Source organism: Felis catus, chromosome B3, assembly GCF_018350175.1.
Source record: "Felis catus isolate Fca126 chromosome B3, F.catus_Fca126_mat1.0, whole genome shotgun sequence".
Classification (NCBI taxonomy): domain Eukaryota; kingdom Metazoa; phylum Chordata; class Mammalia; order Carnivora; family Felidae; genus Felis; species Felis catus.
This window is the reverse complement of record NC_058373.1, coordinates 3,696,387-3,714,665: the sequence shown is the minus strand read 5'-3', so window position 1 is coordinate 3,714,665 and position 18,279 is coordinate 3,696,387. Positions and strand designations below refer to the sequence as shown.

The following is an 18,279-nucleotide window of genomic DNA, read 5'->3' as shown; positions in this document are numbered from 1 at the left end:
GTGCTGACAGCTCAGAGCCTGGAGCCTGTTTCAGATTCTGGGTCTCCCTCTCTCTCCGCCCCTCCCCTGTTCATGCTCTGTCTCTCTCTGTCTCAAAAATAAATAAATGTTAAAAAAAAAAAAAACTAAAAAAAAAAAAAGTTGGAAACTCAACTGACTGAGCCACTTAGGTGTCCCAAGTATACATCCTTTTTTATACAAATTGTGCAAACCACTGACGAGACAGAGATTCCCTTTATAGAAGTATCTAGTGAATAAATAAATGAAGAATTAGAATACTACCATTCCACAATTCAAATGTAAAAGTTGACAACCAGGTCAGTTGCCTCTGATTGGAAAGACACGTTCTACCGCAGATGGGGTGTTCTTATGAAAAAAGTTCAGATCTGGGGTGTCTGGATGGTTCAGTCGGTTAAGTGTCCGACTTCGGCTCGGGTCATGATCTCACGTTTTGTGAGTTTGAGCCCCGTGCGGGGCTCTGTGCTGACAGCTCAGAGCCTGGAGCCTGCTTCCGATGCTGGGTCTCCCTTTCTCTCTGCCCCTCCCCTGGCTGCACTCTGTCTCTCTCCCTCAAAAGAAACATTAAAAACAATAAAAGAAATAAAAAAGTTCAGATCTGAATCAGATCAAGCCCCTTGGTCAACTCTAGTGCACAGAAAATGCAGGGGACAGAGGAACAACCATAATGAAAACAATACCACAAGGAAGCAGTCACTAATTCAGACTGGGGGGCATCGGGTAGAATAAATGACCCAGCTTTTTCAACAGATACATTGCAAGCAAAAAGTGAAGTGTAAACCTACAGATTAAGAGAGACAACATACGGACCTTACTTGGATCCTGGTAAGGAGACACCAATACTTGGGGTGCCTGGGTAGCTCAGTCAGTGAAGCGACTAACTCTTGATTTCGGCTCAGTTCACGATCACCTGGTTCGTGGGACTGAGCCCCACGGGGGGCTCTGCGTTGACAGTGCAGAGCCTGCTTGGGATTCTCTCTCTCCCCCTCTTCTCTCTGCCCCTTCCCTGCTGGCTCTCTCTTTCAAAATAAGTAAAAACATTAAAAAAAAAAAAAAAAAAAAAAGAACATGTACTGACCTTCAAGAGTTATGCTAACTTTTTTTAATTTTTATTCTTTTGAATATTTATTTTTGGGAGAGGGAGAGAGAGAGAGAGAGACAGAGAGAGATAGCGTGAGTGGGGAGGGGCAGAGAGAGAGGGAGACAAAGAATCCGAAGCAGGCTCCAGGCTCTGAGCTGTCAGCACAGAGCCCGACGCGGGGCTCGAACTCACGGACCGTGAGATCGTGACCTGAGCCGAAGTCGGACGCTCAACCGACTGAGCCACCCAGGTGCCCCTGTTTTATTTATTTTTGAGAGAGAGAGGGAGAGAGACAGAGGATGAGCGGTGGGGAGTGGGGGGAGGCAGAGAGAGAGAGGGAGACACAGAATCCACGAAGCAGGCTCCAGGCTCTGAGCTGTCAGCACAGAGCCCGACACGGGGCTCGAACTCAAGGACCGAGAGATCATGACCTGAGCCGAAGTCAGACACTCAACCGACTGAGCCACCCAGGCGCCCCAAGAGTTATGTTAACTTTTATAGGTGCTGCATGAGGCCAGGGGAGGCTTCCCCCGCGAGGCAGCAGGTGTGCCCTCCTCACCTCATGCAGGAAATGCCATGGTCCTAGGCTCATTCCGTACATGAGTGTGAAACCCAGGAGGCCAGGCCACAGAGTAGAGGCTTCTGTCCCCAGGGCACGAGAGCACACCTCGAGAGGCAATAGCAGGTGAGCTGAGCGTGTGCTGTCCAGACCGGCAGCCAGGCCTGTTGGCTTCGTGGAGCCATCGGGATTCCCAGCCGCAAGGAGACACCCCCTTTCCCATGAGCACAGTTGTAAAAAGGGACCCGGGAAGCCTCAGAAACCAGGAGGCATCATTTGCAAATACAAAACCCCCACCGAAGACCCACCCGACAGAATCTGCTTTCTCACTGCAAGCAGGGGGATGAAAAGAACAGGGCCCGGGGCTCGGGGCTGGGAGAAGGGTCTGGAAGGGTCTGGCAGAGGAAGGGGCAGCTGGGAGGGAGCAGGTACAGATGTTGGGCCAAGTCTACCTGTGAGGAGAAAGCACGCGCGACACCCTTGCCCCCTTCTCGTGCTGCTCGTCTTCAAAGAGGATGGTGGGGAAAATACTCGTTCTTTTGATCTCTTTAAATCAAAGTATAAACTCTGTGCCAAAATCATCTAACAGCTGTGCCCTTTTTTCTTAAAATTATTAGTTCTGAAAACAGAAAATATAAAAAGTAGAAAGATATGCAAATGTTACTTTATGAACCTAACCAATTATTTCTTCATTAAAAAAAAAAACACAACACCTAGCAACAACAAACTATATGGAAATAAAAGGATATGTACACATTTTCCCCCCTTTATAACCTAAATTTGGGAGGACCTCAGAGGCAATCTTCAGAAACCTTTGGTAACAAAAAACAGAGGGACGTTATAGGTGTAGGGAACTTTTGAACGCAAGAGACAGCTCTGGGGGAAAACACACAAAAACCAACACAGAAAAAGGACATTTACACTTCAGGATAATTTTAACGAACGTAGCCAGTTCTACAAGCATTGCAACTTCACGTCCATTGCAAGATAACAATGAAAGGGTGAATATTTCTAAGTAAAATTTTGCAGACACTTCTTTTAAGGGCTTAACGAGAACTCGATTTTCAGAACTGAGTGTTAAAAAAAAAAAAGAAACAAAAAGCGACCTTAGATTTTTCAAAATGAAATTTCGAAAAAGAAAAGGCCAGAGTTTGCAAATGACCGTCCTTGTCACTGCCTTAAAATCCAGCCTGGAGAATCACGAAGCGCTCGAGTTGTCCGTATAAAAATTTTATCTTCATAACGAGTAACGCGAGAAACCATCAGAGGGCTACGGAACCAGGCCAGTGCTTCTGGAGGCTGGCACGGAGATAGAAACTATTTGTGATGTTTGTTTGGGTGTATGGAAGGATCCTTCAAGGGAGAGTCTGTGAGAGGAGACAAACTCACACAACCAGATGCAAGAAAAAGTAGCCTGAATGAAAAGTTTACCTTCACGGAGACAGTCATTTCCTTCCACATAGGTTGTTTGGAGCTGGCCTTGACAACATTTTATCCCCCTGTCTCTCTTTGCCCTCACGCTAGCCCTGTGAGATCATCCCCCCAAGGCAAACTTCTCCTATGATTTGCTAGGCTGGTTTTTAAATAATGAGTTCAGGCGTGGACGAGAATGGCGGTGGCCCTTTTCCCTGCAACACCCAAAGTTTGAGAAGGCCCCAGATCGGAGCATGGCACAGCGGGTCTGCTCTTTGTTTTGATCCACTGTTTTCTGTTTTTGGTTTTGGGGGATAAAATAGGCACGTGTCCATGCAGAGAAAGGGGGCTACACCGGGAACTTAGGATTTCCAGAATTAGGAGAAAGGGCTTCAAAGGATGACAAGATAACAGAAGATAAGGTTTTCAGGTGGAAACCAATTTAAAAGGAAAAAAAAAAACCCACAAAACTTTCCAGATGTCTCTTCCGCGCAGAACCCAGTTATCTTTAACATCTCACAGATACGGCATCAAAAATAAAAGAGGCAAATAAATAAATAACTACAATAAAAATCTGCAATAAGGTATTTGGAGGAAGGTAATTAAAAAACGTACTGGCTCTCTAAATGTTGGTCTTAGTTATCAAAAAAAAAAAAGTGTGGCTCGCAATGAGATTTCATCTAACCTAGGGTATTTCTAGGTCTTCTTGAACAGGGCTGTTTCTGACAAAAGTAACTCTAAATGCCATCTGTAGAGGTGAAAACTCACGGCGGCGGGGGGGGGGGGGGGGGTTAAGCTCCCTCCTCCTGCAAGTAATTTACCTTGCGGAAGCTTCAGGGCAAGGCACTCGCTTAATGGCCACTGTCAAAATAGCTTCTAAAGCCATATACAAAGGCTAAAAGACACTTCTGCCCCTCACCCCACATGCAGCAATTTAATCTTACCGACAAACTGAACTTTCACGATGTTTATGTTTATCCCTAGGCATTCATAAATGATAACGGTATGCTTAAAGAACAATTATGATTTGTTCTGCAGGGAAATCTCTATGGCTTTTCTCACCCAATGGGGTGGATCCTCCTTTCCAAGCTGAGGGTTCTCAGACACAGAACATGGGCCTGCGAGGCCGGCCTAACGGCTGCGCGAGAGAGTTGTAACAATAAACAAATAAAAATAACGCTCTATGCAAACCTCACGCTTCCACAGGAATTATTTCATGATGGTTAACATTTCTGATGTGAATTATTACCAGAGCAAACATGATTGTTTCTCATCTTAGCAGGGATCAAGGGCCAAATAACCCCTCCCAACTTACCACTTTCTGACTGGAGGAGGGGCCTCTAGCTAAATCCTTGCTATTCTGAATGGAACAGCATTTACAGGTACGGATGATTTTCCAAATGAAATTATGCAGGTGTCTGAACATAATCATGAGTTCCCAAAGCATGAGCCGCGCTTGAGCTCAGAGATTTCACCACCTTTTCTCGACATTGAACTAGAACAGGAACACGTTCAACCAACAGTTGAGTTCAAATAGTAATACTTTCTCGGTGAAATTAAAGTTAGCAAACCTATCAGATAAAAAATCAAATGATGACTCACATGTTACTCTTTTAGGTACGCCGGAAAAGATAAAGTTATCAACAATATTTACCAGAGCAAAAATGGTGTCTATCTGTTCACACCCATTTAAAGCAAAAATCAGAATCCTGACCAATTGCTAACGTTTGAAGTAATGTGGTTTTTTTTTTACACGACATCCGAAAATTTTATTTTGACATATTACGCTTTAAATGAGGTTTTAATAATATATATCAACGTGTTCGGGAAGGGACAATTTGAGAAGCCGGTGTATTTATCACTGAGCAGAAGTTTTAACACGTAAGCGTCTAAGTGCAAGCGAAGAGTCTAAGGGATCTTCTGAAAAGATCCCATGAGCTCTAACAGCAAATTAAAACGAGAAGCAAAGAATGAAAAGGCACCAGAAAAAAAGGAGAAAGATAATCTGCCCAACACTATTTTTCAATTCACTTACTGTCAAATCAAAAATCTTTGTCACTCTGATGAGAATATATTAAAAAACAAAAAATTTGTTGCTACATCTGCTTGTGTGGGCCCAGCGCATGCAGGAACACATGTTTTCCCCAGCACGCGCGCGCGTGCACACACACGCACACACGCACACACTCACACTCACTGACAGGGATTCCCAGGATACCACTGGGGCCTTTTTTTTAGGCCCCTTAAGTGTTAACAGCAGAGGCCTGGCTGCGACCAGGCGTCTGGCCCGGTTTAAATGCCCTGTCTTCAGCAGAGCTGCGGTGAACACGGCCATAAACCTAGGGGACATAACTGAACCTTAGAGTGTCTGACACTCACCTCTCCAACCCCCCCCCCAACACACACACACACACACACACACACACACACACACACACACACACACAATTTTACTCCAACAATTAAGGCTGCTAGTTGGCATTCCATTTAACTGTCAAACGGCGACCGGTGGCAGCCCCACGGCCACAAAGAGATGCCTTAAATGAGAAGAGCATGTTTCTACACCGCATTTGAGAAAGTTTGGCTCCGAGCTATGCACTGATTAACATCAGATCTCCTCCTTCCCTCGCCTCTCCGCAATCTTGTCACATCTGGCTGACAAATCCGTAGGGGCCGACGCAAAGCCAGGCGGCCGGCGGCGGGGCTGGGGTCTGGCGGGGGCAGGGGCGCCCGAGGGGGCAGGGGACAGGCGGCGCCCCCCGCCCGCCTCCCCGCGCGCGCGCGCGCCCCTGCCCCCGGGAGCCGACCCGGCGCTGTCCCCCCACCTGCCCGAGTCCCGGCTCGGGGCGCGCGGGCAAATCAGCGCCTCCGCGGGGCCGGCCGCCGTCCCGCCCCGGCTCCTGCCCGCCGGCTCCGCGGCCCCGGCCCTCGCGCCTGCAGCCCGGCGGCCGCACCCCCTCCGCGCCCTGGCGTCCCCGGAGCTGTCGGAGCGACCCGTCCGCGGCGCGCTTCGCGGGGCCTCACGAAAGATCGGGCGTCCCCGGGCCCGCACGTCTCACACCGACCCGAGGTCACGGCGCGCCCAGTTCTCGAGAAACAAAACCCGGGGAAGAAGACGGCCCGTGGCGAACAGCGGCTGTTCCGGCGCGTGCGAACGGCCTCGGCCTCGCGGCGGGGGCGCCGAGGGGCCGCGCGGGGCAGGCTCGCTCGCCGCGGCCGCCCGGGCCCCGAGTCCCGGCCGGCGGGCGCCCCCGGGGCTCGCGCGGACCCCGCGCCCCGGACGCGCCCAGGCCGCCCCGGGAACCCGCCCGCTCCGCGCGCGCGCCTGCGGCTCGGGGACGTCGGGCGGCGACGGGTCCCGGCGCCCCGGAGACGCTCCCGCGGGCCGGGCCGCGCCGCCGCGCAGGTGGCCCTCGGGAGGTGGCCCCGGGCGCGTCCCCGGCTGTGCCGACGGAGCCCGGCCGAGCGGCGCCCCCACCCCCCACCCCGGCCGCCCCGCCCCGCGCGCCGAGGGGCCCCCCGCGCCCGGGGAGGGAGCCGCGCTTACCTCGGCCATCCTGCGGCCGCTGCAGCGCCGGGGCTACCGGCGCGCGTCCCCGGCCCGGGCCGCCCCGCGTCCGCCCCGGCTCGGCGGGCGCCGCCGCATCCAAGCTTCGGCCGTCGGGGCCCGCTGCGGCGAAGTGGGCGGCTCCCCGGGCGCCCCGGCCGCGCGGCGCGGTGGCCGCCCCCGCCCGCCGCGCACCGCGTGTGCCCGCACGCCCGCCCCCTGGCGCCCCGGGGGGTGCCCCCGCCGCCCCGCCCCGCCTCCCCACCCCCCTCGCCGGGCCGCCGCGTCGCCCGAGGCCGCGGGCGCCGCCGCGCCGCCCGGGAAGCGCCTCCCGCCCCGGCCGCCCGCGGCCGCTCTAACTGGGCGCAGCTGAGGCGCGGGCCGTGCCCCCGCAGACGGCGGAGACCTCGCCGGCGGCCGGCGCGGAGGTGTCTGCCCCCGCCGGGCTTGAAGGCACTTGTCGGCGGAGACCCAGACGTGTCCGTGTTTGCCTCTCCCGGGGAAGGGCGCAACGCTCTGAAGTTCTCTGGCTCCCGTCTCGGGGGATGATTCTGCCGCCCTACCTACCCCGGGGCGCCCTCGGGGTCCCACCGCGGCCAAGAAGAGGGCTGCGCCACCCTCGCCACCAGAAAGTTTACTTCCAGAGGAAGTGTGGGTGCGTGGCCCGGGAGGTGGAGAGACGGGGTCCCCAGGAGGCTCCAGGAACTCAAGAAACACCCCTCTCCCCTCTTCCTTTCGTGCCCCGCGTTACGGCCCCGGCTTTACCACGGCCCCCGGGACAAGTGACTTTGCTCTCTGAGCCACGGTTCCTTCCACTGTAAAATGGAATTCTAGTTTGACCTCTCCTATTGGGCGCTGAGGATAAAGTGAAGTGAAATGTCCCGGAACGCCAAACAGGAGCTTGGCCCCCAGGGACAGAGAGGGAGGAGCCTTTGGGAGAACCAGCTTCCTGGGCCCGAGTGGAGAAGGCTTCACCCCAAGCTGCTGACAGAGATGGCCCACAGCTGCTGAAGCGGGGCCCTGACCAGGACGACACAGAACCCGAGGGGGATCGGGCCTTCTCTCCTCTCCCATTTCAGTTCCCTATAAGATTCTCTAAAAGCTGGGCGCGGGGGGCGGGGGGGGAGGCCCTGTATTTTACCTACCTTGCTGCTGGTGTCAGTCCTTGGGCGGGGGGAAACAAAACCCATCCTCGATCTCAGGTGGGGGGAGAAGACGTGAGATGAACGGGAAAAGCAAGTTGCTGTCCGGTGGACAGAGGGTGCCAGGTTCTGGCTCCGAAAGGCGCAGACCCCTGAGGGGGAAGAGGAAGGAAAGGGGCAAACGGGGGCGTATGTGGAAGAAGGCGTGGGTACCTGGGCTCCTGGGTGTCCCGAGGGCCCTGCTGCCTCTCCGCAGGCTGGACACACATACCTGGCCTTCTGGCCACCTAGGTGCCCTTCCTAGTGGGTCTGAGGTCACCTGCCTTACAGGTACTGGGAAGATTCGTGCTTTCTCCCGTTGGCTAACTGTAGCAAGAAGCTTCGCTTGGTGAATTCCACACCTAGACTGCTCACCTTCCATTCTTCTGCGGACTCCCCCGTCCCCACCAGGGTTCAGCATTTAGGCCCTCTTGCTCCTCTCTGCCTGTCGCGACACAGCGCATCCTTCAAGGCCTTCCTCAAGTGGCACTGCCCCTCAGAAGCCTGCCCCCCACCCGCCAACCCTTCCCTGCACCGCTTGTATCTGCCTCTCTTACTGTGCTTCTGGCGTTCTCTAGCCTGGCTGGGATATGTCCTCGTCTTAACTTCTTTGGTCCTTGCTCACCTCTGTGGCCTCCGTGCTGTGAGCTGCTGTAGCCGGCGAAGCTCCGGGTTTGGGGTGGGGATGACCCAGGTGTAGCCAGTTCCCAGCAATTGGAAACCAGCCGCGGAAGTCAGTTTCCCTGGCCTCACTGTCCTTGTCCGTAAAAGTAGGTATGAAACCCTGTCCCTGGCCAGATTGGTGGGGGCTAAATAGGATGGTCTCTGTTCTACAAACGTTGCTCTCTTCCCTTCCTTTCTGCTGCACATAAAGCTGGCTTTTGAATTAATTTAAATTTGTTACCAGAGGAGTCCTTGTTTGCGGTATTACTGAATGGCCATATATGCTTATTACAGATATCCCAAAATGTCTAAGTCCCAGGCAGTGGCCCATGTAAGTACTTTTAATCTGCCCAGTGGAAACGTTTTGGTCAGCATCTTTGTGTTGGTTCCAACTGAATTACATTGATTTTAGTAAAAACTTCCACTGGCAACAAATAGTAGGGTCAACCCGTTTATTTCTGGTTAAAAACACAAGGAGGATTTTTGGCAATACGTAATTCGAAAACCTCAAAACAGTCTACTTCTCCCAACGCACACCATCAGGATCAGCAGACGCGTCTCTTCAAATATGACAAACCTGACCGGCCTGCAGGGAATCAGTAGGTCCAGACTCAAAACAGAATGTCTCTCCTCACTTTGCATTACCAGGGATTTTTTAAAAAAATCTTTATTAAAAAGAGGAAAAGTTGGGGCGCCTGGGTGGCTCAGTCGGTTAAGCATCCGACTCTTGATCTCGGCTCCGAGGTCACAATCTCACGGTTTTGTGGGTTCGAGCCCCTCGTGGGGCTCTGCACTGACAGCACAGAGCACGCTTGGGATTCTCTCTCTCTGCCCCTCCCCCCTTCATGCTCTGTCTCTCAAAATAAATAAACATTAAAAAAATTTAAAAAGAGGTAAAGTTGAGAAGACACAAAACCAGAAAATCCCTGTGACCCGTTCTTGTGGAGTCGTCTCGGGTTGGTCTGTCCCTGCGTGTGGGTGTGCTGAGACCCTGTATCCTGAGAAATACCCACTAATGTTGGGGCGCCAGGCAGGTTAAGTCGGAGGGAGGCAGGGCAGGTGCGGGGCCGTGTGAACCGAGAGCCAGGGCCGTCTGAAGCAGGCAGTTGTTACTCTGCTTGCCACCAGCCAGGAATGTGAGCTCGGTTTTGCCAGGTTTCCTGAGTTTTCAAGAGAAGGTGGAAATATTCTGATATTTAAAAGTTGGCAACAAATTCAAATTTTTTGATAGATATGGTGTGAGTCACGCAAAATACATTTGCAGGCTGAACCTGGCCGACGTGCTGTTCATCTGCACCTACTGTTCCATGCGGTGATGTCTTCTTGAGGCCTGGGCTTAGCACATAGTAGGTGTGTAATAAACTTCTGTGGCGTGTGTATCACTCTTGAGGGGAAACGGCTCGCAGCCTGTCTGAACTGCACATTGAATTGTCAACAGCCACACAGAGATTAGTAATGACCTTTTTGTGTTGCCTAGCAAAGTCCACTAACGGGCTAATAAGCTTTTCCAACATTTACACTCTGGGAAGGCTTGCTGTAGTTGTTAATAATTCTGTTAAATGCAGGATAGCTTTCTCCTTGGGAAGCTAATTCTCACAAGAAAACTTTCCCCAGTGGCGACAAACGAATTTGAGAAAAAGATTTTTTTTTAAATTAAAAAAAGGCATTTTTAAAAATGTTTATTTATTTTTTGAAAGAGAGACAGAACGTGAGCAGGGGAGGTACAGAGAGAGAGGGAGACACAGGATCCGCAGCAGGCTCCAGGCTCCGAGCTGTCAGCACAGAGCCCGACGCGGGGCTGGAACTCGCAAACCGTGAGATCAGGAGCTGAGCCGAAGTCGGATGCTTAACCCACTGAGCCACCTGGGCGCCCCCTCCCCCCCAAAAGGCATTTTTAATCATGGGATCGTTGTATTAAAGAGAAAAGAAACACCTTTAGCTACGGAGGTTTGGGAATGAATGCTGGAAACTGCATATTACAGGAGCCAGGCGCGGAAGCTGCTTCAGACCCGAGCCCACTCTGGTTCGGGGGCGGAGCCAGCCCTGGGGGTGTGGGCAGGACCGCGTGAGGGTCACGGGCGCACGCTGACAAAGTCTTTTGACATTGCAGCGCGGCCAGAGAACTGCGGCTCTGTCAGGCTTCCCGAGGTGGCCTGGCCTGGGTCCTCCACATTCTTCTGGGGACACTGTTGGGAAACAGCAGGAGGCAGGAGTCACAGTTGTGCCGTCACCTCCCAGCCCAGACGCAGACACCTGGTGGCGGCAGGTCCGGGCACATCCGCAGCTCAGCTCTGCCTGGGAGCCTGACTAAGCAGCATTCGGGCCAAGCTGCCTGCTGGGGGGCAGGCCGGCCCGCCACAGGTCTGGCTCAGATGTCGCAAGCTCCCTCCTCCAGTCCCCGGGCTCTCCCTATCGAGAGAGAGAGACAGGAAGCCATTCCAAACGTGGCACGGGGTTTTGGTGGCAGAGAAGTGACCCCCCTCCTTCACCTTTCACACAAAGTGAGGGGTTGAGGGGACCGGAAAGGGCTGCAGGTCCCGCTAACACAGAGAGGAATGCGCTTTTGGCTTTTGATAGACAAGACTGCCAAGTCTCAAGGAGGCGATGTCCGTGGGGAAGAGTGATAAATAACAATCGTAAATTCCAAACCCAACACAAACCCAGGCCTGATTCTACCCAGCGGCTTCCCTGGACGCACGTGCCTGGGGTTGGCAACTTGAGGGCATCGGGGCACCCTCTGCGATCAGGAGAGGGTACTCATCTCCGACACGGACAAGTAGAAAGCTTCTGATGATGGTTCTTCCAAGTGTAAGGCTCAGGGAAAATGTGGCAGATTTGGCTACCGCTGTTTTGATTCGTCTGGGGTGGGTGAAGCTAGCCTGTCCTCCGTGGCCCAACCACAGTCATACGAAGTCTGTGACCTGCTCTCTAAACAGCTCATTCTCCCCTCACCAAGGCGGCGGGAGGAAACTATCACAGGCGGACTCCTCCCTGGACACTTTATTTACTCCTCCAAGTTTTTTTACTACTCAATCTCTGAACCTAAGGGGCTCTATTTCTAATTTTTTTTTAAGTTTATTTATTTATTTTGAGAGACAGAGACAGAGAGAGAAAGAGAGAGAAGAGAGAGAGAGAGAATCCCACGGAGGCTCCGAGCTGTCAGTGCAGAGCCCGATGAGGGGCTCGGACCCACGAACCGTGAGACCATGACTTGAGCTGAAAACAAGAGTCGTACGCCTAACCAGCTGAGCCACCCAGGCGCCTAAGGGGCTCTATTTCTTTTTTCTTTTTTTTTCAACGTTTATTTATTTTTGGGACAGAGACAGACAGATCATGAACGGGGGAGGGCAGAGAGAGACGGAGACACAGAATCGGAAACAGGCTCCAGGCTCTGAGCCATCAGCTCAGAGCCCGACGCGGGGCTCGAACTCACGGACCGCGAGATCGTGACCTGGCTGAAGTCGGACGCTCAACCGACTGCACCACCCAGGCGCCCCAAAGGGGCTCTATTTCTAACTGAAGTGTAGAGGAGATGCTTAGTTATTGAAAAGCCCTGCACTTTGCATACTGAGTTGATGAATCTGGGGTGAGTTTTACGAGGACAGGACAGGCACTACTTTGATAAGTTTTCCAGAGGCTGGTGAATGTGCATCAGAAGAAAAGTTCTAAGGCTCATTATACCTTGGAACATGGCATCTTCTGCACATTCAGTAACCCCTTATCCAAACTGAAGGAGAGACTATTTGGGCTATTCTCATAGCCGAGAATTCCAAATCAGCTTCATGTTGCTTTTGGAAGTTGAGAAGAAAGGGTTAGGGACGATGGGCTATCTAAGGGCAGATTTAAAATAATTCTCAATTATTCACTTATACCCAACTTTAAAAAACATTTCTTTGGGGTTTTCAGTGCACTCTTCAGGGCAAAGAGAGCTACGAAAAAACAAACGCAGAGTCAACCCATTCTGTTATGTGTTTGAAAAAGGAAAGCCATCTTTAAATATCTGACTTAGCAAGTTTATAGAGGAAATAGATTTCTCTTTACAGAGCTTGTATCTGATATTGAACAAAAATCAGTTAGTGATCCAGACTCTGTGGATGAAAAAGGACTGTAGCAGACTCTATCTATGCTAGAATTGCCTTTTCAATCTCCATTTCATTTCTCCCCTAGCAGGTAGCAGCCACATCCCCTGGGTGGGTACCCCACCTCAACCCCACAGGTGACTGGTGGAGGTAACATGTGTAAACCAATCAGCACCCAGGTGTTTTTCTGGCCACAGGGATTGGCTCCAGAATGGCCCAATCAGCTCAGAGCTCAGGACTTTTGTCTGATGGTCATGAGAAGCCAAGTTCTTCTTTTCCTATAGTCTTGAAGAAAAAAAACCTCAAAAACCACGTGGTCCCTGTTGTTGCTGGCAGCATCTTGTCACAATAAAGGAAAATCAGAAGGGAACAGCATTGACACATGGAGTTGAGTGGAGTTGAGGGAAATTGTGGGTGGAGTCACCTGAAGCCCTGATCAAACCATGCCTGAAGCCTTTGGCCTTTTCAATTTGTGAATAATTAAATCACTGTTATCATTTTAAGCCAATTTGAGATTTTCATTTGTTTGTTTTTTCCAGTAGAAAGCTTTTCAATGGATATAGAAACTTAATTCAGTTTTACCAGAAGAATAGTTTGGGCCAAAGGGTGAATGAAATACCAAGTACCCTCTGTGATAACAGTCTTCGTTCTTTTCCTTTTAGATGACATTGGTGATCCACAAACCCTGGGCCAAGGGAGGAGATTCTTCTAATCAGAGCACACCGATGCTGTAGTCATGATCTTCTCCTTGGTCGTCCGTATTTTTCAGAAACGCACGGACCGCATATTTTAATTCTTGAAAAGACTCGTCTTCCTGGACTTTGGGGAGTAGGGTCTGCTGGTTTTCAGCGCAGCCAACACCTTTGTATCAGCAGATGCTCCACAAACGTGGGCTTTACCCATCCGTGTATAAATGAAGAGATTTAAAAACACATTCCTGACTTGTAGCTGCTTAAAAGTACCTTCTTGTAAATGGCATAATTGAGGACTTCTACAAACGTAATTGCTAACTGCACTTGGAAATCCACTTTGTCAACCCATGGCTTCTAACACCTTGTCTTTGACACCGAATCAGCTTTGATACTGACGTTTCCCAGAGGTGTGGCTTCTAATCCTCAAATTACAACACAAGTTTCAACAGGCCGTTTTTTTTTTTTTTTTTTTGTCTGTCACCAGGAGTTTAGTAATTAACAGAAGGCCCCGTCACTAATGGTTTATCAAAAGGCCAGTGAGCAAGTAAGAGCCACGACGCAGGGAACGGACCTGGTGTGCTCATGAAGGAACCCATTTAAGGAGCACCTGTTATAGGTCACGCTCAATTGGGGCCCACTCCCTGAAGTTCAATGTAAGGCCGTGAACAAGGGGCCAAAAGCGAGCCCTGGGCAGAGATCCTATGCAGGAACAAAATCCAGTGACCTTCTTGATGACCATTCTGGAATCACACGCCCTCAAATCATTTTCACAGCCACGGGTCTTTTGCAACCGGCTTCTGCTATACACGCTTTCATAAAAGCTAGTGGTTTTCCTGGGAGTCTGAAGCAGGGTGCATAACAGCCAGTGAGTAACCCGCGAGTAATGCCCGTGGTGACAGTTCTCCTTTGTTCCTTTGGAGTGTGAGAAGCCGAGTCAGGACACGGGTCGTCCTTCATGAGGGCTGGGAAAGCAAAGTCTGCACGCTCGAAACGGGGAATGTTCTCTTTATCTGAGGTGCCTGCCAAGTCTTAAACACTAAAACGTGTAGGTGTACTTGGGGAGAGCGAAGGCCCTGACATTTCAAAGATGGCTCGATAGAAGGAAAGAAAGAAGAGGAACTCGGGTGTTGGGGAGAGATGCGCGCTCACCCCTGGCAAGGTGACCTTTTTCAGAGCCTCTGTGTCCTCAGATCCTGACGGGAAGGTCCACGCACATCCTCACGCTTGCGTTTCTGCCGAGCGGGCTTTCTGCTTGAACCTCACCTCTCACTTTCTCTTTTCGGGACACCCCTAATGGATTGCAGATGTCCCATTTGGTTAGAAGCACGTTCCAGATACATCTGCCCTTCTTGCTTTCATGCAAGAAACACCTGCAAATCTTTATCTCTGGTTAGATTTACCACACATTGGAAGCTTTGAAATTTTGGTCCGGTGGGAAAGAGGAGTATGTCACCACCCTCCTTCTTAAGTTGGATTCCACAATGGACGATAGCCTTTGGGGAGATGTTTTCGTTTTTCTTGAAGGAAAATAGAAAGGCCTTAAGAGCCTCAGACCTGCTCAGCTGAAGGTTAACTAATTTCTTTAGTCCTACAGAGTCTGTGGGGAAAAAAAAATCTACGGTGACCATAGGCGGACAGCCATTGCGTGCGCGTTTCTCTCATTTTTCTGAATCTTTTTTTTTTTTTAAATTTTTTTTTCAACGTTTATTTATTTTTGGGACAGAGAGAGACAGAGCATGAACGGGGGAGGGGCAGAGAGAGAGGGAGACACAGAACCTGAAACAGGCTCCAGGCTCCGAGCTGTCAGCACAGAGCCCGACGCGGGGCTCGAACTCACGGACCGCGAGATCGTGACCTGGCTGAAGTCGGACGCTTAACCGACTGCGCCACCCAGGCGCCCCTTTTTTAAAAAAAATTTTTTTTCAACGTTTATTTATTTTTGGGACAGAGAGAGACAGAGCATGAACGGGGGAGGGGCAGAGAGAGAGGGAGACACAGAATTGGAAACAGGCTCCAGGCCCCGAGCCATCAGCCCAGAGCCCGACGTGGGGCTCGAACTCACGAACCGTGAGATCATGACCTGGCTGAAGTTGGACGCTTAACCGACTGCGCCACCCAGGCGCCCCAGCATTTTTCTGAATCTTAACAAAGATGAGACCCCGACGGCGGAAAAAGAGAGAACAACGGGACGTTGGCAAGCTGGCGAGGATACAGTTACGGGACCAGCTTCCTTAGATGTGCCTTGAAAATACATGTGATGTATTTCCAATAAGTGAGTAAATCCCTCAAGGCAGGTTTTTTTTTTTTTTTTTTTTTTTTTTTTTTTTTTTTTTTTTTACCACTCCCTTTATTCATTTGACTTCAGGATATTCCATCCCAGCACCCAAAGAATGACAAATGCCATTTAAATAGTTTTGAGGTAATCAAGCCATGGGCTGCCTCAGGGAGGGCTGAGAAGGAAATTCACACCCAGTGTGGTTTTATAAGGAGGAAGGAAGCTCTGGCTGGCCGAACACAGGCTGTACCTTTGAGCAGCACATTTCGCCTTTCGGAGCCTCGGTTTTCTCATCCGTAAACTGGGGATGCAAGTCAGTTGTTTATTCCACCAAAGCTATGACGACTGAGTGCCTTAGATGTGCCCGTCACCCCAGTGATGCCCGAGGACACCGCGGACACAGTCTCTGCTCCCACGAACAGCCCCTCGGCAGGGCTGTGTTCCCTGCTGCCCCTGGGGACCGGCTTAGACCTTTACACCCCACCCGGACCTTCGCTAATTCCTGGATTTCAGTGTTCATGTGGTCTGCCCGTCCGTAATCCGGCCCTACGATTCTTGGACCTCCTCGGGCTTCACCTTCTTTCTCACATCTCCAGTCACCCTGGAACGTATTTTGAACCTATCGAGATCTCCAGATGACTCTCTCCTGTAACCCTCAATTCTCTGGGGTCACTATCCTCCCGTGGCACCCCACAACCAAATTCTCAACTTGGGTCAATACTACAGTCAGCCTCCTCAGCTTCAACATGAGTGTGGATGAAGGAGCAAGGTGGCCGTGGAGTTGGTGTTACCATAGATGGTACCCTGGGGCCACGTGTCTCTACCCTGGTGCCACGTTTCCATGGACAACTCCCCCTTTAACTCCCCTCAGCGATTTAACCAAAACATACCCATACCTGTTTTTAACCTCTCTTCCTCCAGTCTCAGATGATGGTGCTCCTCTCCCTGTCCCCACCGAACGCACCCTCCGGGACCCTATTAGTAAGAATCTCTACTGTATCTTCAATGTCTCCCTTTCGATTAGTTTGGGCTCTGGCTATAAACATTTTTAACTCTCTCCCATATTAAGGGACAAAAACCACCCTGCCAGTGGACGATTGTGTTCATAGATCCCCAGGTCTCTCTGTATGCACACCCTTGGGTAGTCCCCTCCCAGGTGGACCCTAGGCTTGACCATGTAAGTTGCTTTGCCTAAAAGGTCATTAGCAGGTGGGGTCCAAGCAGAGCCTTGGCAAGTGCGTGCATACTGAGCTTATCTCTCTTGGATGATTCCCTTTTGGAGCCCAGCCACCATGTTGTAAGAAGTCCAGACTGTCCTGCTGAAGAGAATGCTCACGTGGAAGAGGAGCTGGTGTAGGAGAGACCACTCTGGGAGAGAGGTCCTGAGACCACGTGGAGAAGCCGAGTGTCCCAACCCTCCCAAGCAGATGACCCACCAGCTGCGTACAGCCCCAAGAGTGACCAAAGGGGAGACCAGCAGGAGAGCTGCTGCATTCAACCACAGAAGCCTGAGAAATAACAAATCCTTGTTTTAGGTCGTAAGTTTTAGGGGCGTCTGGGTGGCTCAGTCGGTTAAGCATCCGACTTCGGCTCAGGTCATGATCTCACAGTGCGTGAGTTCGAGCCCCGCATCGGGCTCTGCGCTGACAGCTCAGAGCCTGGAGCCTGCCTCGGATTCTGTGTCTTCCCCTCTCTCTGCCCCTCCCCCCGCTTGCGCTCTGTCTCTCCTTCAAAAACAAACATTAAAAAAAATTAAAAAACAAAGTTTTAGAGTGGTTTGGTATGCAGCAGCAAATATCTGAGACAACCTTGGAAGCAAAAACCAGAATACTCCCTTGATCTCACTCCTCCTCCACTTTCTCTCCTTGCCCAAGCTTTTCCCCCTCGTCCACACTTGCTGTCTCTCTCCATCCTTGGTTTCTGATCTAGTTGCGTGTGTTACCTGCCTCCCTCGTGTCCACTGGTCTCTGCGGACCGCAGTCTCCCTGCACGCCGTGCGCCCCGGGTTCTTGGCTCTCTTTGTTCCTCTCTTGCCTGGTAGTTTCCACGGCCTCCGTGGGCTCCTCCCCCACCTGCCCTTTTCATGCTCCTCGGGTTCTGTCCACAGCCACTTGCTTTTTTTATGATTCACACTGCCTCGTTTGGTTTCAACCCGCTGAATACAACCCGAGAGACGGGAGGCATAGCTCTAAGGCAGCGTGGGATGGCCTCACGCACTCAGCTGGAACATCGCTCCCCACACTTCCCTTCTGGTTGAGACTTAGCTCAAGCACACTGTCCTCTGAGGAGTCTCTGCTGGGAACCCCGTTTTCCCTTTCCATGCTGGGCTAGATGTCCCCACTCCTTGCTGCACTCTGAGAATACCCTGGGAGCTCCTGGATGGCAAGGATCATATCTTACATGTAATATTTCTCAGGGTTTAGCACGGTGCTTGGGGGTACCACCTGTGCTCAGTTATAGGCACTCGATAAGTGGCTATTGAGGGACTGAATTGCAGAGTTCAGTGTCTATCCCATCTTAGGTGTTCGTTTAAGGGAAATTGGCCTACAGCATGGAAATCAAGGAAGTCTGGACTCCGCGGACACGTTTCTTCTGTGCAATCACCTGGTAGCTTCCCGTTTTCCCAGGGCCATCAAAGAGGTTTTCTGGGGCACCTGGATGGCTCAGTTGGTTAGGCGTCCAACTCTTGATCTCAGCTCAGATCTTGATCTCAGGGTCGTGAGTTTGAGCCCCAACCTGGGCTCCGCGCTGGGTGGGGAGGCTACTTAAAA

At 51.5% G+C, this 18,279-nt stretch overlaps 1 protein-coding gene across 6 annotated transcripts in view; it reads right to left on the bottom strand.

Annotated features, from left to right (window-relative positions):
- BNC1 (basonuclin 1) overlaps positions 1-18,279 on the bottom strand; it is a 177,989-nt gene that overhangs the window by 25,737 nt on the left and 133,973 nt on the right. For 4 of the 6 annotated variants that reach the window (XM_045058731.1, XM_045058732.1, XM_045058730.1 and 1 more), the window contains 2 exons: positions 10,396-10,871; positions 7,764-7,912 (listed from right to left, as the gene is read on the bottom strand). In XM_045058731.1, coding sequence (XP_044914666.1) covers positions 7,764-7,808 — 45 coding nt within the window. In that variant the 5' untranslated portion in view covers positions 7,809-7,912; positions 10,396-10,871. Of the gene's footprint in view, positions 1-5,563; positions 5,766-6,618; positions 6,748-7,763; positions 7,913-10,395; positions 10,872-18,279 lie in introns of those variants that run through there. The other 2 variants (XM_023254839.2, XM_023254840.2) reach the window with 2 other exon arrangements.